This window comes from Elephas maximus, chromosome 1, assembly GCF_024166365.1.
Source record: "Elephas maximus indicus isolate mEleMax1 chromosome 1, mEleMax1 primary haplotype, whole genome shotgun sequence".
Classification (NCBI taxonomy): Eukaryota; Metazoa; Chordata; class Mammalia; order Proboscidea; family Elephantidae; genus Elephas; species Elephas maximus.
Genome location: NC_064819.1, coordinates 102,958,220 through 102,975,502, shown reverse-complemented (window position 1 = coordinate 102,975,502; position 17,283 = coordinate 102,958,220). Strand labels below are relative to the sequence as shown.

The following is a 17,283-nucleotide window of genomic DNA, read 5'->3' as shown; positions in this document are numbered from 1 at the left end:
TGGGCTTTCTTCCATGTCCTGGGATCACACTCTCAATTGGGTGTTCAGCACTGGTGTCCAAATAAGCGCTCAACAGCCAAGGATGCTCTACCTTTTGTGGACCAGGGCCCTCAGGAGATTCCGTCAATGGAGCCTCAGGCCAGATAAACAACGGGACAGTCTTTATGCTTTAGATTTCTAACTGCAGCATGAGGATGTGGACCCAATGTCCATGTGCGTTTCACGAGACTATTATGGGTACGGATATGACCTACTGGACGTCATAATCACAGGAGACAAAACACTCAAAGATACTTGGCCCGGGCCACAACACTGCGCACGCGCAGCCAAGAGCCGCTGCCACGCAGGCGCACGAGGGTGCGGCTCTAAGCAAAGTGGGAGGAAGACGTCGGCGGGCGCGCGCGCTCCCGGGTGCGCGGGGAGAGGGGCGCGCGCCATGGAACAGCGGTTAGCGGACTTCCGCGCCGCCCGAAAACGGGCCGGGCTGACAGCCGGACCCAACACCTCAAACCAGAGCTCACAAACCTCGGGAGAGAAGGCGGAAGCATCCCCGGGCTGGCTAAAGCGGTTCCTGGTGTGGAAAGCGAGGCCCGCGAGCTCGCGGGCCCAACCTAGCCACGCTCAGGTGAGACAAAGGAGGTCACATCCCCAAGACCTGGTTTTCTGTGCAACCGTCACAGACTCACTGGAAACTCTGGCCGAGGCCCCGCTCCGCCCCGCCCTAGGAGAGGCCCCGCCCCCGCCCGAGGAGAGGCCCCGCCCCCGCCCGAGGAGAGGCCCCCGCTCTACCACGTGACTGCACGCACACCCACCCCCCCCCCCCCGCCCCGAGTTTCCGGGGTCTGGACCTGGCGCTTCCTGCCAGGGGTGTCAGCACTGTTACGTGGCTTTGACATTTTCTTTCCAGGCAGGGTCTAGGGTCTTGGAAGAAATCATCTCTGCACTTTAATTATCTACAGCGAGTTGAGTTATCGTTGTGATGCCCTGTGGCTTTGGGAAACCTCCCCAGATAACCGTATTGAGCCACAGCCCTCTGCTAATGGAGGGTAGAGGGTCTAATTGGATACTGATAAAAAGTGGCAGTAATTAAGGCTTCATTTGATTCACACCTGGGACGCATGCAGCCAGTAGGCCAAATAGCCTGTGCTTTAGAAACGGGGTTTAAATACAAAACTTGCAGAAGTGTATAGCTGTTACTGCCAGTGGCGACACGTGCTTGTTCATTGCTGTTGGACTAGAGAAACTTATTTAGGTTCTGTAGTGAATGTTCGAGGAGAGAACAGGATTTGGAATAATATGATAGCCTTTTAACCCTTAGTTTTATTTTTTTTGTATCCCTTGTATTTTGCAAATGAAAATAAGTCACATCTCTTAATGGCTTCGTTTAGTTTTCATTCATGAGTTAAGTGGTAAGGTGATTTCTCTGTGAGATTGCAGTGTCAATATGGGAAAACAGAACAAAACATTATCAAGGGAAAGTCGGTGCTTTGAAACGGTGAGGTCTTTATTCCTTAAAAAAATTCCTTTTCAAAATAAAAATGTGCTGGAACAAAAGCGCGTTGTTCCCTTAAAATCATTTCCCTTCATTTCATTTATAATTGAACAATGTGATATTAGGAATTTTTTTTTTTTAATCCGGAGGAACTTTATTCTCCATAATACCCAGGGTTCCAACTGACTTGTAAAAAAGGTAAAAAGAGTGCAACAGGGTTCAAACAATCCATTTCCTTGCGTGCAGTTTGTCTCAGTTGCCTTTGGATAGCTTTATTGTTGATTAGAGCTTACTGAGCACAACAATTGCTTCAGATTTTTAAAATCCATTTCCCCTGCTCTGTTTCCCCCTGCAGTTAAAAACAATGTCGAACCCACACAATGAGTGTTTTGACTGTGCGTCTCTCATTTCCAAAGCAATATGAGATCATTGAGTTGGACCCAGACAAGCTGAACTCGGAGAAAGCTTCCATTATTAAAACCCCAAAAGCTGATGTCCTGACAAAAGGATGAAAGGAAATGCTGGGCATCAAGTTGGTCCTTATTAATTGCTGTGTTTTTCATAAGGGCCTCTGCCTTAAGCTCATTTTCATTGACTCACCATTCCTGGGTTTGCTCTGGTGTGAAAATTCTCATTAAAGTTTTTTTTTTTTCCCCCTCATTTTCCATCCATCTCCACCTAATCGTTTTGGTGGCGCACTGTGGCTTGCCAGAGATTTCTTTAGCCTTCTATTTGCAATTGCTTCTTCTGGAAGGTCATTGACAGGAAGCATCCACATCCCCCCACCCCCACCCCTGGCAGTACTTAATAAATTATTTTTGGGAAAAACCAGCCCTCCAAAATAAAATTCGACCACATTAAGGAGAAAAATGCTTGTAGCTTTTTGTTTGTTTGTTTGTTTTAAATCCTACAGAAGCCCCCTGCCTTTCTCTACAGCCTTATTCCACCCAAGCACCCAGTGCTCCATCTGGCCCAGGGTCCCTCCCCCACACATCTAGCCGCTCCTAGCCTCCAGACCTTGGCTCAGCCAAACTTACTGCTCAAATACTGTCTTTCCTCAGAGTCACCTGGCTAAGCACAGCCTTCCATTGTTCTCTAAAATCTAGGAGCCATTTTTGATTTCTTCTTTTCCCTGACCATCATTTATGCATTCATTCAACAAAATCCTATCGTATGCCCACTGTGTTTCCAGCTACAGCTCTACGTCCTGGGAGACAGTGTGATAAAGGCAGATTAAGGCTGTGCTCTACAGAACTTGGATTTGAGTTTGGGCTGGGGAGAGAAGGAGGATAATAAATAAAAGAACAAGATGTTAAATGCTACCAAGGAAGAAAATCTAGGCTACTGTGATAGTGAATTGGGGGTGAGGGGAGCAAAGTGTTACTTTAAATTGGTTGTTCAGGGAAGGCTGCAATAAGGAGGTGACATTTGACAAGCAGGAGCCACTGTGCAGAAATCTGGGAGCAGGGCCAAGGGTATGTTGGGTGACATTGTTGCTGAGGTTTGAAGGAGAAGAGGGAGCCAGTCAGGGGAAGGGGGTGTTCCTCTCAGAGGGAACCTCAAATGCCAAGGCCCCGAGGTGGGAAGTGGCTTGGTATCTGAGGAATAGAAATGCCGTCCCTAAGCTTTGCCTGCCTATGATGTGAGGACCATAAACGCTTCTGCACAGAGCTGTTACTGGTTTAAGTATTGCAGAAGGCGAACTGGTACTAGAACAAACTCCAAAAGAGGCAGGGAATTTCCACCTCCCTCCTCGCCCTCATTTGTTCCCATTGCCAGTTGCTTCCGTTCCATCTCCTTCTAGCTCTCTAACCCTTCTCCTGCCCCTCATTAGAACAAAAACATGGAGTTTGCCATGGAGCCAACTCCGACTCATGGCGGCCCCATGTGTGTCACATAGAACTATGCTCCATAACGTTTTCAGTGGCTGATTTTTGGAAGTAGCTCATCAGGCCTTTCTTCCAAGTTGCCTCTGAGTGGACTCCCTTTGGTTAGCAGCTGAGCGTGTTAACAGTTTTTACCACCCAGGAGCTCCCTAATTAAATAAAAAGGGCTTTGGAGGTGACTGCCCTAAGAGTGAACCTCATCTCTGCCTGTCGCTAGCTGCATGACTTTAGGGCAGTTACTTCATCTGTCAATGTGGCCTTATCAGTAAATAAAGACTAATATTGCCTGTCTTCTGGACTACAGGAGATCAAGCGTCTTGAAGGCAATCAATAAATGGTAGCCGTGAGCATTTTTCTTTTTATACTCACCAAATAACAAAGTCAATTCAGTTTACTGTGAGTTTTAAGTTGGTTCCATCCCCCAAATGTATTCTGTGTCCATCATTTCTCTTCGATTTCTCTGTTGCCACCCTAATCTATGCATGGGCGTCTCTTGCTGGGCCACTGCATCAGCTCTTAACGATCCCTCTACTTCTACTCCTGCTCTCTGGCAGCCTATTCTATACTTGGCAGCAGCAGCAGCGGGGGCAGTCTTAAATGTGTATTAGTTCCCTACTAAGACCTTCAGTGGTCTCCCATTTCTAGAATCCTTATCGCAACCTGCCTGGCCCCATGTGGCTGGTTCCTGCTCCCTCCCCCTGCTGTCCTTTTGCACCATTCCCCCACTTGCCTAGGAAACTGCGGTCATAAGGTCTGTCCTGTTCCCTGACAAGAGAGCCCTTCCCAACCTGATGCATTCCTTTTCTTGCTCAAGAAATATTATGCTCACTGATCTGAAAAGGACATTTCTTTATTTAACATATGGAGGTGGGCGGTGGTGCTGATGATATCTTAAGGGCCTGTCCGATCAGAATTCCCTAGCTAAAGAGATAGTAGTTACAAGGTTGATGCTAAAAAAGGTTTTTAACCAGATGGAAGTTCCTAGGCACCATACATTAGGTGACTAGCATTTTTATCAGCAGACCATATAATCAACATTTGCGGTCCTCTTGTAAATTTGCAAGTGAAGAAGAATAGGGGATCTAACTGAAGAAATGAACTGAAAGTTTGGCTGTATGTTGAGAATTTACGTATGGGGTGCTATTTGGCTCTAGAGATACCAAAGAATAGAAATGATAGTCTGTGGCCTCATGGTGTACTTATAAATGATCTAGGGGTGCATATGATATACACGAAAAGAGAGACACTTCAGTGCTGAGTCATTTGGTGTCTGGGTGGTGGCATTTCTATTTGTTGACTAAATGAAGGGTCTTGGATTCCAGCCAAAGGGACTTGGATTTTAGCTTGTAGGCAATGAAAATTTGTTGAAGGTCTGTGAGCAGGAGGTGATGGGTGTTTAAGATGATTGATTCAGTTGTATGGAGGATGGTTTAAAAAGGAGCCCTTGTGGCGCAGCGGTTAAGTACCTGGCTGCTAATCGAAAGGTTGGCAGTTCAAACCCACCCAGCAGCTCTGTGAGAGGAAGATTACAGCCAAGAAAACTCTATGGGCAATTCTACACTGTCACGTGGGGTCGATTATCATATCGACGTCTCTGTGAGTCCGAATCGAGGTAACTGCACCTAACAACAACATGTAAGATAGTTTGGGGAGAGGAGAGACCAGTTAGGACACAGTGCTTGGGTCCTGGTGTGAGTGATAAGGGCCTGTGTAGGGTAGTTGTAGGGAAGGGAAAGGTAAGAGGGACCAGGAATGACTACAGTAGTGACTTTTTTTTTTTTTCGAATACGTGAAAGAGATTTTTGTTTCCATTTTAGAATTATGTCACTTACAAAATCTTAGCTCAACTAATCAAATCCACAAGCATTTATTGACTCTGTGTAAAACAGATGTCGTGGCTGTTCCATTATCAGTTACTCCTGGGGAGTTTCTATATTGAGTGCAAGTGAATTTTTGTTAGCAGCAGGCTAATCTGAAGAAATGCCTCCCATGGATGGGAATCCATCTGAATGCTGTACGGTTTTTATTGGGTCACATCTCACTAAGTGCTCATCAGCTTTGATTCAGCGGGGGGAGGGCACGTAAGCTCTTTGGACATGATTGTTTTAGAGAGTTGGCAAGAAAATAGAAATCAATGAGCCAGCAGCCTTCCTAGAGCAATGAGAACTGCCTCTTCAGATTGCCTTTGATCCTCTCAGCTCCATTACCCTTTACTCTTATTTTTGTTTGCTTGTTTGTCTTAGGAAGCAGCTCAGCCCGGAGGCAGCACATCACAGCCACCACAGAATATAGCCATTCCTCTGCCACCTCGCCACGACCAGTCTTTCCTGATCAATATCACTGTCTTGAAGGTTCTTCTCTGGTTGGTCCTACTGGGACTATTTGTGGAACTGGAATTTGGCCTGGCTTATTTTATCCTGTCCTTGTTCTATTGGATGTATGTCGGGACCCGAAGCCCTGAAGAGAAGAAGGCGGGAGAGAAGAGTGCCTACTCCGTGTTCAACCCGGGCTGCGAAGCCATCCAGGGCACCCTGACTGCAGAGCAGCTTGAGCGGGAGTTACAGTTAAGACCCCTGGAGGGGAGATAGCACCTCACTCCGCTGTCGGCAGCTAACCTCAGCACGGTCCTCTTAGCCCTCAGGCCTAGACTTGACTTCCTGTGCACAAGACTCAGGACGGCTCGCGGGTTAGCTCTGTGACCGCGCAGTTCTGCATTCTTTCCCTGATCTGCTGCTGCAGTTTTATCTTTGGACTTCTCTTGGGTTTTATTGAAACCCCTTGAGAGACACTCACTGTCTGATGCAATTTGTAAAAATTACATACTTGAGAAAGGGCCTTGTTTGTCTCATTTGAGAGAAATGATTTTAGATCACTAAACAGGTATTGTGGAAATTATCTGCTAAAAATATCCAGCTATGTGATATAATGGTTAGGTACATGATGATAAGGGCCGTACATTAAAGTAAAGCTCTCTTCGTCTTTTAATATTTATTTAAAAATATTTACCATTAAGTCAACTCTGACCTGTGGTGACCTCGTGTGTGTCAGAGTAGAATTGTGCTAGATGGGGTTTTCAGAGGCTGATTTTTTGGAAGCAGGTCACCAGGCCTTTCTTCTGAGGCACTTCGGTGAACTTGAACCTTCAGCCTTTGGGTTAACAGCCAAGTGCGTTGACCATTTGCACCTTCCAGGGACTCTTAATATTTATAGCATTTTTTTCCCCTGAAAAGTTTTAAGTTGCCAGGGTTTTTGTTTTTTATTTGTTTTGCTTCCTGCTTTAATTCTTGCTGTTCATTCATTAAGGAAACCCTGATGGTGTAGTGGTTAAGCGCTACCGTTGCTGACCAGGCTGTCGGCAGTTTGAATCCACCAGCCGCTCCTTGGAAACTCTATGGAGCAGTTCTACTCTGTCCTGTAGGGTCGCTATGAGTCAGAGTCAACTTGGTGGCAGTGGGTTTTTTGGTTTTTTATTCGTTAATGATATCGAAAAATAGAATATCGTTAGAGCATGTACTTTTCAGAAACAGGTGCCTACCACCCATCACCAGCTCTGCTCTCGTGTTATTCTGCCCCCACTCAATAAAGGAAGAGAAGAAGAAGCAAAGTCCTACGTGATAGGTGTGGGGAGAGATTTCAAATAGTCAATATTGGCAGATTTGATAAGTAGTTATTAACGATAAATTCAGCAAGAAAAAAAAAAAAAAAACCTTGAGTGTGTACAAAGGGGAGGGCTGGAAGTGGAATTCCAGACTCGTTGGCTGCGTGGGTTGTTTCTTATTTCCTAAGGGCTTTACAGTTTTTTAGCAGTCCCTATGCCTGTGGGCCTCTGGTGAGAAACTATGTAAATAGTGATAATCAGACATGATTTCTATGTTCCTTCCTCCTTCAATACAAAGGTGGAGTTTCACACGCAGACACGCCCGTTGCTGTCAAGTCGATTCCTACTCATAGTGACCCTATAGGACAGAGTAGAACTGCCCCATAGGGCTTCCAAGGAGCCATTGGTAGATTTGAACGACCGACTTTTTGATTAGCAGACTGACCTCTTAACCACTGTGCTACCAGGGCTCCAGGTGGAGTTTGGGCTCCTTAAAATTGGGCCAAGCAAACCATTAAAGCCTTCTTCCTGGATCATACTGATGAATAAGAGGGCTAGAGTTTTAAAGCAATAGTTTTCCCAAACCTGAGGTTTTGTGAAAATAATGATTCCTTCAGCAGGTTTAGCAACTTCGGAGTCCAGCTGTCAATTCTTACATTATGAAAGAAACTTTAATATCTACGAGACATGATTAAGCCTAACAGACTCCCTAGATGTGGTGCAAACAGTTAACGTGCTCAGCTGCCAACTGAAAGGTTGGTGGTTCAAGCCCACCCAGAGGTGCCTCAGAAGAGAGGCCTGGCAATTTACTTCCAAAAAGTCAGCTGTTGAAAACCCTGCGGGGCACACCTCTGCTCTGTGGGGCACGCACATGTGGTCGCTGTGAGTCGGAGCACCTGGCACTGCTATTGAGCCTAACAGAGGCCTATTGTTAATTCTTTGGTTCCTTCTGGCCAGATTCACTTTTTATAGCAAAATTTTACATGGCTGAATTTAAATTTAACTTTTTAAAATTAAATGCCAGCTACTCCACCAGGCGCTTCAGATACGATAATGAAAAAAGCCAATGTATTTCCAGTTTTTCGAGCCTACAGTCTAGTTGGGAGTGGGTGCGGGGGGCAAAGTGAAACAAATGATAGCAGTGAGAGACCGAGATAAGTTTGGATCTAGGAGGCGTGCAGAAGAGATGTTCTCAGTGAATCACATTTCGTGGCCGGCCAACTCCATTTCGTCTCAGCCCTTGTTGAAAGTTCCCCTACTATGCATTGCTCCCCATTCCAGCCCTTTGTTGCTCGGGAGTTTGGCTGTATCTCAGGGTCATCCAATTGAGCAGGAGGTCCCTTCCGGCTCATAAAGCAGTCTTCTCTTCTGTGACTTCTGTTTGAACTGGACATGTAGAAAATAGAAGAAACTGGGATGAACTGCTAAAACCAAAACCAAACCCAAACCCAGTGCCGTTGAGTCGATTCCAACTCATAGCGACCCTGTAGAACAGAGTAGAACTGCCACATAGAGTTTCCAAGGAGCGCCTGGCGGATTCGAACTGCCAACCCTTTGGCTAGCAGCCGTAGCACTTAACCACTACGCCACCAGGGATGAACTGCTACTAAATGTAAAAGTTTTGGTTGCATTTAAAATACATGATTTTATTTTCTGATTTCTGTTCTTAAGGCTTTCTTTTACTAGGAATTTTCTGTTTCACAAAAGCCAAATACCTGTTGCTGTCAAGTTGATTCTGACGCATGGCAACACCATCTGTTACAGAGTAGAACTGCTCATAGAGTTCTTGGCTGTAATCTTCATGGAAGTAGATCACCAGGACTTTCTTCCACAGTACTGCCACTGGGTGAGCTCAAACCACCAACTTTTAGATTAATAGCCCAATGCAAACTATTTATGCCACTCAGGGACAAAAGCCAAATACAGAGGTGAAATCCTCCCGATCAAAATTTTCTAGCACTGCCCTGGGCAATAAACATGGTTCTAGGAAAGAATTAATTTGCATTTAAAAAATTGTTTAAGTCTAACTTTCCCATAAAATAAAATGCTCATAACTCTCATTTAGGGAGGTTTGATCAAATAAGTAATCTCAACAAGGTAGAGACTTCTCAGCTTCAAGCAAGCATAGAAGAGACTCAGCCTATGAATGGATGACCTCAATAGTGTTTTTTGAAAATGTAGCTGTTTATAATTTTTATAATGCTTAATGACTTAAGCCCTTCTTTCATGGGATTCCCTGGGCGTGCTCTGGCCCCTCTCCTTGCTCACCCCTTCCCAAGGTTCATATACTAACAGCATTAACTTGTAGGAAAAGTAGGTGTTGAGCCAATTACGTGCCTGGCAGGGAGGAGAGGAAAGGACAGTCTGTATTTGCTGTTCTTATCAGACCATTAAGCTTAAGGTGCAGTCTTGATTTTGTGAATGTAGAAAGGCCAACTGGATCTCAGAATTTCCACTCAGGGCCTGACCATTAGCCCAGTGAACAGCTTCCATTAAAGGCTCCTTCTGTCAACAGGGAACTTGAAACCCCAGGGGTGTGTTCGCTCCCTGTGATAGCCGCGGGCATGGTGAGGTCGTTTCTGTTCCAGCCTTACAAGTAAATTGGTTTTTGCTTTTATTCACATTATCACGTCTTGCCTATTCACAGGGACTGCTAATGAGCCTCGACTTAAAGGGCTGGAAGGAGCCTGAAAATGCCGTCAAATGGGCAGGGCCACATTTATTTCTCACTAAAGATTATTTCTAGTGATCCTGACAGGAGAAGAATCCAGGTACAAGACTCAGGCACTTCTTAGGAAGCCTGTTATGTTTACTAAGCCCCTGCCTATTGCCGCCCACCTGCCCCAGGTATTACTTGTAATCTCAGTGGACATAGAGCACCTAGAGCCCTCTGGGGCATCCTCCAGACTGGTAAACCATTACTAAGTTCTCTCTTAGAACCCCTGCTGAGAATTTGCATGTCTACCCCAGATACACTGAATCAGAATCTATATTTTAACAAGAACCCAGGGATATGTAAGGATCACCAGGGATCTTGATAAAATGTAGATTCTGATTCAGTATATCCAAGGTGGAAAGGCAGATTCTCAGCGGGGCGGGGAAGGGGTTGTTGAACTGGAATGAACCAGTTGAAAGCCCTGGTTCTTCAGGCCAGATCATCCCAGTTGTACCTCTGGGACATAATCACTTCCACGCCAGCCCTGACCTATTCTGAGGGTTCCAGGTCTTGGAGAGGAGTCCCTGGGTGAGGCAAATGGCTGAGGCACCGTTACTAGCTGCAACGTTGGCGATTCACACCCATCCAGAGATGGCTTAGAAGTAAGACCTGGAGATCTGCTTCCCAAAGGACACAGCCTTGAAACCCCTGTGGGGCAGTTCTGTTCTGCCCACGTGGGGTTACCATGAATCAGAATGGACTTGACGGCAACTAACAACAACAACAAGGTCTGGGTGGGGAGGTGAGTGTCCCTGTTGGTGGGTGCAGTGACCTTTCTCAAAAGCTCTTGAGGTTTTCCAGTGATGACTCAGGCATGTACACACCTACTCCTCACTACTCTCTCATTATCCAACATTTCACATTTACAATAGTAAAGAATCTACTATCTGCCTATTTTGGTCATTAATGATGTACATCTGGCAGTAAAAAAGCAGAGGTGCACAGCCAGAATTGCAGTGGCTCTGATGGTTAAGGTTATGTGTCAACTTGGCTGGGCCGTAATTCTCAGTGGTATGGCACTTATGTAATGATGTAATTTGGCAGTTATGTAATGATGTAGTCATCCTCCATTTTGTGATTGAATGTGGTCATCCTCCACTTTTGCATAACGTCAATTTTTTCGTAATGACCTGGTCTTTGGAAACCAACCATGTCGATAATCAAAAAGTGGGTTTATTTCATGCTGTTAAGGTTGTGCTCTGAATATAGGTCTTCCACATTTGCCTTTTGATTGATCTTTGGAATAACAACCAAAACCAGTTAGCTTCAGTCAACTCGAACTCATGGTGCCCTCATGTGTATCAGAGTAGAACTGTGTTCCGTAGGGTTTTCAGTGGGTGATTTTTTAGAAGTAAATTGCCAGGCCTTTCCTCCAAGGCATCTTTTGGTTGGCAGCTGAGCACCTCAACCATTTGCACCGCCCAGGCACTCTGACTAGGCTCAAAAGCTCTGAGCTAAAAACCAAACAAATAAAAACCTAGGAAGTTAATATTATTGGCAGAGACCAGTGATCCTCAGCTGGGCAGGAGAAAGTAAAACTCTGACTATGTGTTTTTGGTTCCTGCTACTCATACTATTAAGCTTTTTTCTAGCAAATATTTGTCAGCACACTGGGCTTGGCTGTGCTCGGGGCACATAACTGACCTTCTGCATAGTCTGAGTGCTTGAAGGGCTTCAAGAGCCAGCTGTGTGCAGGGTGGGGCCAGGAATGCCAGGGAGCATCTTGCCACCAGGGGGTAGCATGGAGCTGCCGCTGTAAATGCTGGGTCCCCTTGACATCACTCTTGATAATTTATGTGGCATGGAAAACCCATTGGGATGTTTATCTGAACCACTTGTGTGGCTTTTTCAGGCTTTCCTTTCGCTTCGAGATTCTCAGAGGAAAGGGCTCATCAGAGGCCCTGGGAAAGACAGAAAGCTCCCAGAAGTGATTTATCCTCAGACTTTTAGATAAGACAGTCCCCCTCTAGACGTAGCAGGCAATGTTGCAGTTGAGGGAGGTTGCACTGTGCTTACCCACATCTGAGCTTGGTGGGGAGAAAAGACTAGGACTTTACATGGTTGGGAGAGAAACTTGGTCCCTAGGCCAAAGAAGATACAATTTAAACCATTCGGTTTCTTCCACACATAATTTTTATTTCACAACACTGGAGCATTGGGTCCAGTAAAGACTTGGATCTTACTTTCAAAAGGCTGAGAGAGAGGACAAGGTGAGTGCACAAATAACCACAATATAAGGCATATAATGCGAGAGAAAGACATGGCAGTCTGCTTTTGTATAAGTTTTACAGCCTTGGAAACCCTATGGGTCAGTTCTACTCTGTCCTATAGGGTTGCTAGGAGTCAGAATCAACTCTACCGCAGTGGGGGTTATAACATATATATAGCTATAGAGTGGGTGTTAAGTTAAGGTGTGAGTACTTGGTGTGTGTATTGGGAGAGGGGTCATCAGAGGGAAAGGTCATTTTCAGTTCTAAATTTTATATTGTAAAGAATTTTCACTTTTACATGAAAAATACTAAGTTTCCTTAACCGTAAGTCATGAGTGACTGTTTTAAAAGGTATGGTCTGTGGACCACCTGCATCGGAACTTCCCGTAGTAATGCTAAAACACAGATTCTAGGGCCCTACCCAGACCTACTGACTGAGAACTTGTGGGAGTATGGCCCTGAGAATCTGCATTTTAACAGCCTCCCTGGCGTGATCTTCAGCACACTGAATTAAGAGCCACTGACATGAATCATCAATGTTAAAATAGGAAGAAAACTTAGTGTTTATAAGAGCCAAGTGAAGACAGCCGGGTGTGTATTTTAAAAGGTGGGAGCAACAAGGTCAACTGAGAGCTGTTAACTCAAAACACCAAAGTGAGAAAAACACACAGATGTGGCTTTAAAACAACAGGGACTAACTCCAAAGACTATGTACAGTAATTTAAGGGGCTTTATTTTTGAAGTTCTTCTTTAAATTAAAAGCAAGTACAAAAGGAAGGACATGCTCATTTAAGAACATTTTGGAAATACAGAAGAGAATAAAGGAAATATTTCAGTTTTGTACTTTTATGTGTGTATTGAAGAGTTCAAGCCACGTAGGGCATACAGTAGAAAGCCCACCTGCTCAAGCCTGCACTATTCTGCCCCCAGGTTTTTTTTCTTTCTTTCTTTCTTATTTAAGAGTTTGGATTTTATGTGCATTTGAAGTTTTTAAGTAGGGGGATAACATGATCCAATTTTCATTAAAAAAAAAATCACGCAGGCTACCAAGTACAGAGTGGATTCTCTGTGCCATTCCTTCATTCATTTTGGGAGCATCCGATCTTTGCCAGTCCTGGTGCTGAACGCTGAGCAAAGATGATGCATTGAGGTCCCTGTTGTCAAGGGGCTCACGGTCAAATGGGGGAGGCAGCCTGTAGTCAGACAGCTATGGTACAAGGTGTCTAAACAAGGGCCGGAACATAGAAAAGAGGTATCGAATCATTTTTGGAGTCAGGGAAGTCTTCCTGGAGGCAGTGACACTGTGCTGAGTTTGAAGGAGGACCAGGCACTCTCCAAGGAAGCAAGTGGACGATGTGGCATTTTCATCAAGAGAAAACGGCCTGGGAAAGAAGTGAGAGTCATGAAAGGAGAATAATGTACTTGGGAAAGAGAGGTGCATTCTCAGGACTTGGATGTTAAGGAAAAATAAAAGGAATTGGTGAGAGGCAATTGATAAATATTGGGTACCCCTTGCTGTTTTATTTACCAATATTCCTTAGAAATTATTTCATATCAGTACAAAGAGAGGTGCTTCATTCTTTTTCACAGCTACAGAGTATTCTTTTGTGTGACTGTATCATACTTTATTTAGCCAGTCCGTTCTGATGGTCGTTTAGGTCATTTCTAATCATTTTCTGTTGCAAGCAGTGTATAATGAATATCCTCGCATATACATCATTTCCACATATGCAACTGTGTCTTTGGGACAATTTCTTAGATTTAGATTTGCTAGGTCAAAGAATATGTGACTTAAAAATATTGACAAAATACTGCCAGGCAGAGAAGTGATTCTAATTTACATTCTTACCAACAGTGCTTAAGAATGCCAATTTCCCCACAACCTCATCCACACAAGGTGTTGTCCAACTTTCTGTTCTTTGCCGATCTGGTAAGTGAGAAACGGTACCTCACAGTTGTAATTCAAATTTCTCTTATTATAGGTGCACATCTTTCCATACATTTAAGAGGCAATTATATTTCCCAGCCTGTGAACTGTTTTATCCTTTGCCTGATGAGTTGTTGGGACTTTTCTGCATTTCTTTTAGGAAGTCCGTAAATGGAGGAAATTGGCTCTTTGAGATACTAGTTTCCAATATTGTGCCCAACATGTTGTTTAAATTTATTTTATTTTCTATGTGAAAATTTTTTTGTTGTCAAATTTATCAATATTTTATGACTTTTGGGTTTTATGTCCTACAGTAATTCCCCCCCCCCATATTTATCTCGTGCTTTCACTTTCTATGTTTTAATTGTTGATCGACCTAGTATTTATTTTGGCATTGAGGTTAGGAATCCAGCTTTCTTTTTTCAGATATCTAACTAGTTATCTCAATACCATTTATTTATTAGATAATCCATCTCTTCCCTGCTAATTAAAAATTCCATTTGTGTCATATGCCACTTTTCTCACATATTTGTGTCTATTTTGGGCTTTCTAGTCTGTTAGTCTGTTAAAGGAAACCCTGGTGTAGTGGTTAAGTGCTACGGCTGCTCACCAAAGGGTCAGCAGTTCAAATCTGCCAGGCGCTCCTCGGAAACTCTATGGGGCAGTTCTACTCTGTCCTATAGGGTCGCTATGAGTCGGAATCAACTCGACGGCACTGGGTGGGTTAGTCTGTTATAGTCATCTCTAAGCCTATTTCATATGATGCTACCTCACTTTTCATTATTGTAATTTTATAGTGTCTTTTAAAATCTGGGCTAAACACCTTTTTATTACTCTTATTTTTTAGTTTCTTGTCCTTTTTTTTTTTAATTCTTGCATGTTTGTTTTTTGCCATATGAACTTTAGAATCAGCTTGACCAGTCCCCCAAAATTTCTGTTGATATGTTTGCTAGTCTCACGCTAAGTTTACAAATAACTTAGGAAGAAGAGATATCTTTAAGTTGTTGTATTACTGTTCAAGAACAAGATATGCCTACCCTTTGTTTAAAAAAAAAATCCAAACCCGTTGCCTTTGAGTTGATTCTGACTCACAGCGACCCTATAGGAGAGTAGAACTGCCCTATAGGGTTTCAAAGGAACAACTTGGTTAGCAGCCATAGCTCTTAATCACTACATCACCTGGGTTTCCAACTTTTTGTTTAAGCCTCTTTTATGGTTCTTCAAAAACATTTTCAAGTTTGCTTTATATTGATCTTGTTACTTCCTGTTTATTCCTGGCTATTTTATCTATTATGAATGCGAATTGGGCCTTTTTTTATTTCTTCCAACTAGTTGTTATTTATATCTAAGAGAGCTATTGATTTTAGTATATTAATTTTACACCAGCCCCTTTACTGAGTTCTCTTATTAATTGTAATGGTTTTTCTGTTGATTCTCCTGGGTATTCCACATTAAAAAAAAAAAAAAAAAAAGAGTTGATTCCAACTCATGGCGACCCTATGGGAGAGAGTGGAACTGCCCCATAGGGTTTCCAAGAAGCAGCCGGTGGGTTTGAACTGCTGACCTTTTCATTAGCAGCTGAGCTCTTAACCATAGCTATTATTTAATTTTGAAATAATATAAACTTAGGTCCACTTTTTCCAGTTTTTACACTTCTTGTATTTTCTGTTTGTCTAATTGTATTCGGAAAAATTTTAAATCAGGGTAGTAGTCAATGGTATCCTTGTGTTGTTCTTGACGGTAATGAGCATGCTTTATTTAGTGTTTTCTCATTAAGCGTGATGTTGACTTCTAGAGTGAGTGGATGGATAGGCAGGTGGACAGAAAGATATTTTAATGAATTTTTCATCTATACTTTTATTTAAGGTTTTTTTTTTTTTCCTTTAAATTAAATTACGACTAGATGTTGAATTTCATCAAATCCTCTTTCAGTTATAGTGGAGATTGATCATATGATTATTTTCTTGGATCAGTTAATATAGTCAATTATGTTATCAGTTTACTAATGTTGAATCATTCTTTTAATGTGCTGACAGGTTCTGTTTAATATTTTATGTTTCTCAATGATTTTCAGGAGATTATGGAATTTTTGAGCAATTTTTATTCAGATTTTAGGATACATAAAAAGCATTTGGAAAATTTCTGTATCAGGAATACATTCAGCTGCAAACAAATAAAAAAAAGTAGAAAAACCGACTGCAACAGCTTAAACAGGACAGGGTTTATTTTTCTCCCTCAGCAGTAAACTGCAGGGCACAGCTCAGGATTGGAGCTGCTGCTTAGAGCTGTATGTGAGGACCAGGCTCTTTTTCTTGTCTTGTTTTCATTTTTCTTAGCATCCTCATGGTATCAAGATGATCCATGAAGCTTTAAGCTCCCATTCCACCCGGGAAGCTGATGGGTAGAGGAAGGAGGAGGAGGCATGCCAGACAGGCCTGGCCCTAATTAGTAAGTTTTCATGGGACCCACCAGGAACCTCCACTGACATATTGTTAGTCATCCCTCAACCAATCACTGGAAGGTGGCAAAAAGTAAGGATGGTGGGTGTAGCTCTGCCGAGCAAAGTGTATCGTCACTCTTTCCTTCATTTTCTTCTATGGTCTGGAGCTGCTTGAAAAGGAGGATTGGAGCTGATGGCTTTACTGTGAAACTCTCTGGATCTAAAGCTTTGCTGGTGGGTGGGAAGGGGTGAGGAAGATTGGCTTTGTTACAACTCTATTTATTCTATGGGAATTTGTCTTTAAGGAGGCCTGGTGGACCAGTGGTTAAGTGCTCAGCTGCTAACCAGAAGGTCAGCAGTTCCAACCCCTGAGCTGCTCCACAGAAGAAAGATGTGGTGGTCTGCTTCCATAAAGATTTACAGCCTTGCTAACCCTATGGGGCAGTTCTACTCGGTCCTATAGGGTATCACTATGAATTGGAATCACCTCGATGGCAATGGGCTTTGTTTTGGTGGCTCAATGGTTAAGCGTTTGGCTGCTGACTGAAAGGTTGGTGGTTCAAACCTACCTAGCCACTCCGAAGGGCAAAAGGCCTAGTGATCTACTCCTGTAAAGATTACAGCCTAGAAAACCTTATGGAGCAGTTCTGCTCTGTCACGTGGGATCACTATGAGTCGGAATCAACTCGATGGCCCCTAACGACAACAACAATTTGTCTTTAAATTTTGTTTTCTATCATGTAATCTCATTTATATTTTCCCTGAATTCATTCATTTTCTCAAATTTATTTGCATAGAGTTGAGCAAAGTAGTCTCTTAGGACTCTCAGTTTCTTCTGTATGTGGTTATTAATTCATCATCATTCCCTTGTTTGTATATTTAGTGCAGTTTTTTCATCAAAGAGTCAGCTTGTGGATTTATTTATTAATCCCATCATTTTTATGTTCTCTAATTAATCTGTTTTTATTTTATGTCCTTCTTTCTGGTGTTCTTATGAAGTGTTTTATTTTTTGT

At 43.3% G+C, this 17,283-nt stretch overlaps 1 protein-coding gene across 1 annotated transcript; it reads left to right on the top strand.

The window, feature by feature from the left end:
• Positions 1–354: 354 nt before the first annotated feature.
• SAYSD1 (SAYSVFN motif domain containing 1) lies at positions 355–9,980 on the top strand. The gene is made up of 2 exons (XM_049891311.1): positions 355–625; positions 5,622–9,980. Exons 1-2 carry the CDS (start codon positions 437–439, stop codon positions 5,964–5,966), a joined length of 534 nt encoding a protein of 177 aa, XP_049747268.1. The 5' UTR covers positions 355–436; the 3' UTR covers positions 5,967–9,980.
• Positions 9,981–17,283: the final 7,303 nt, after the last annotated feature.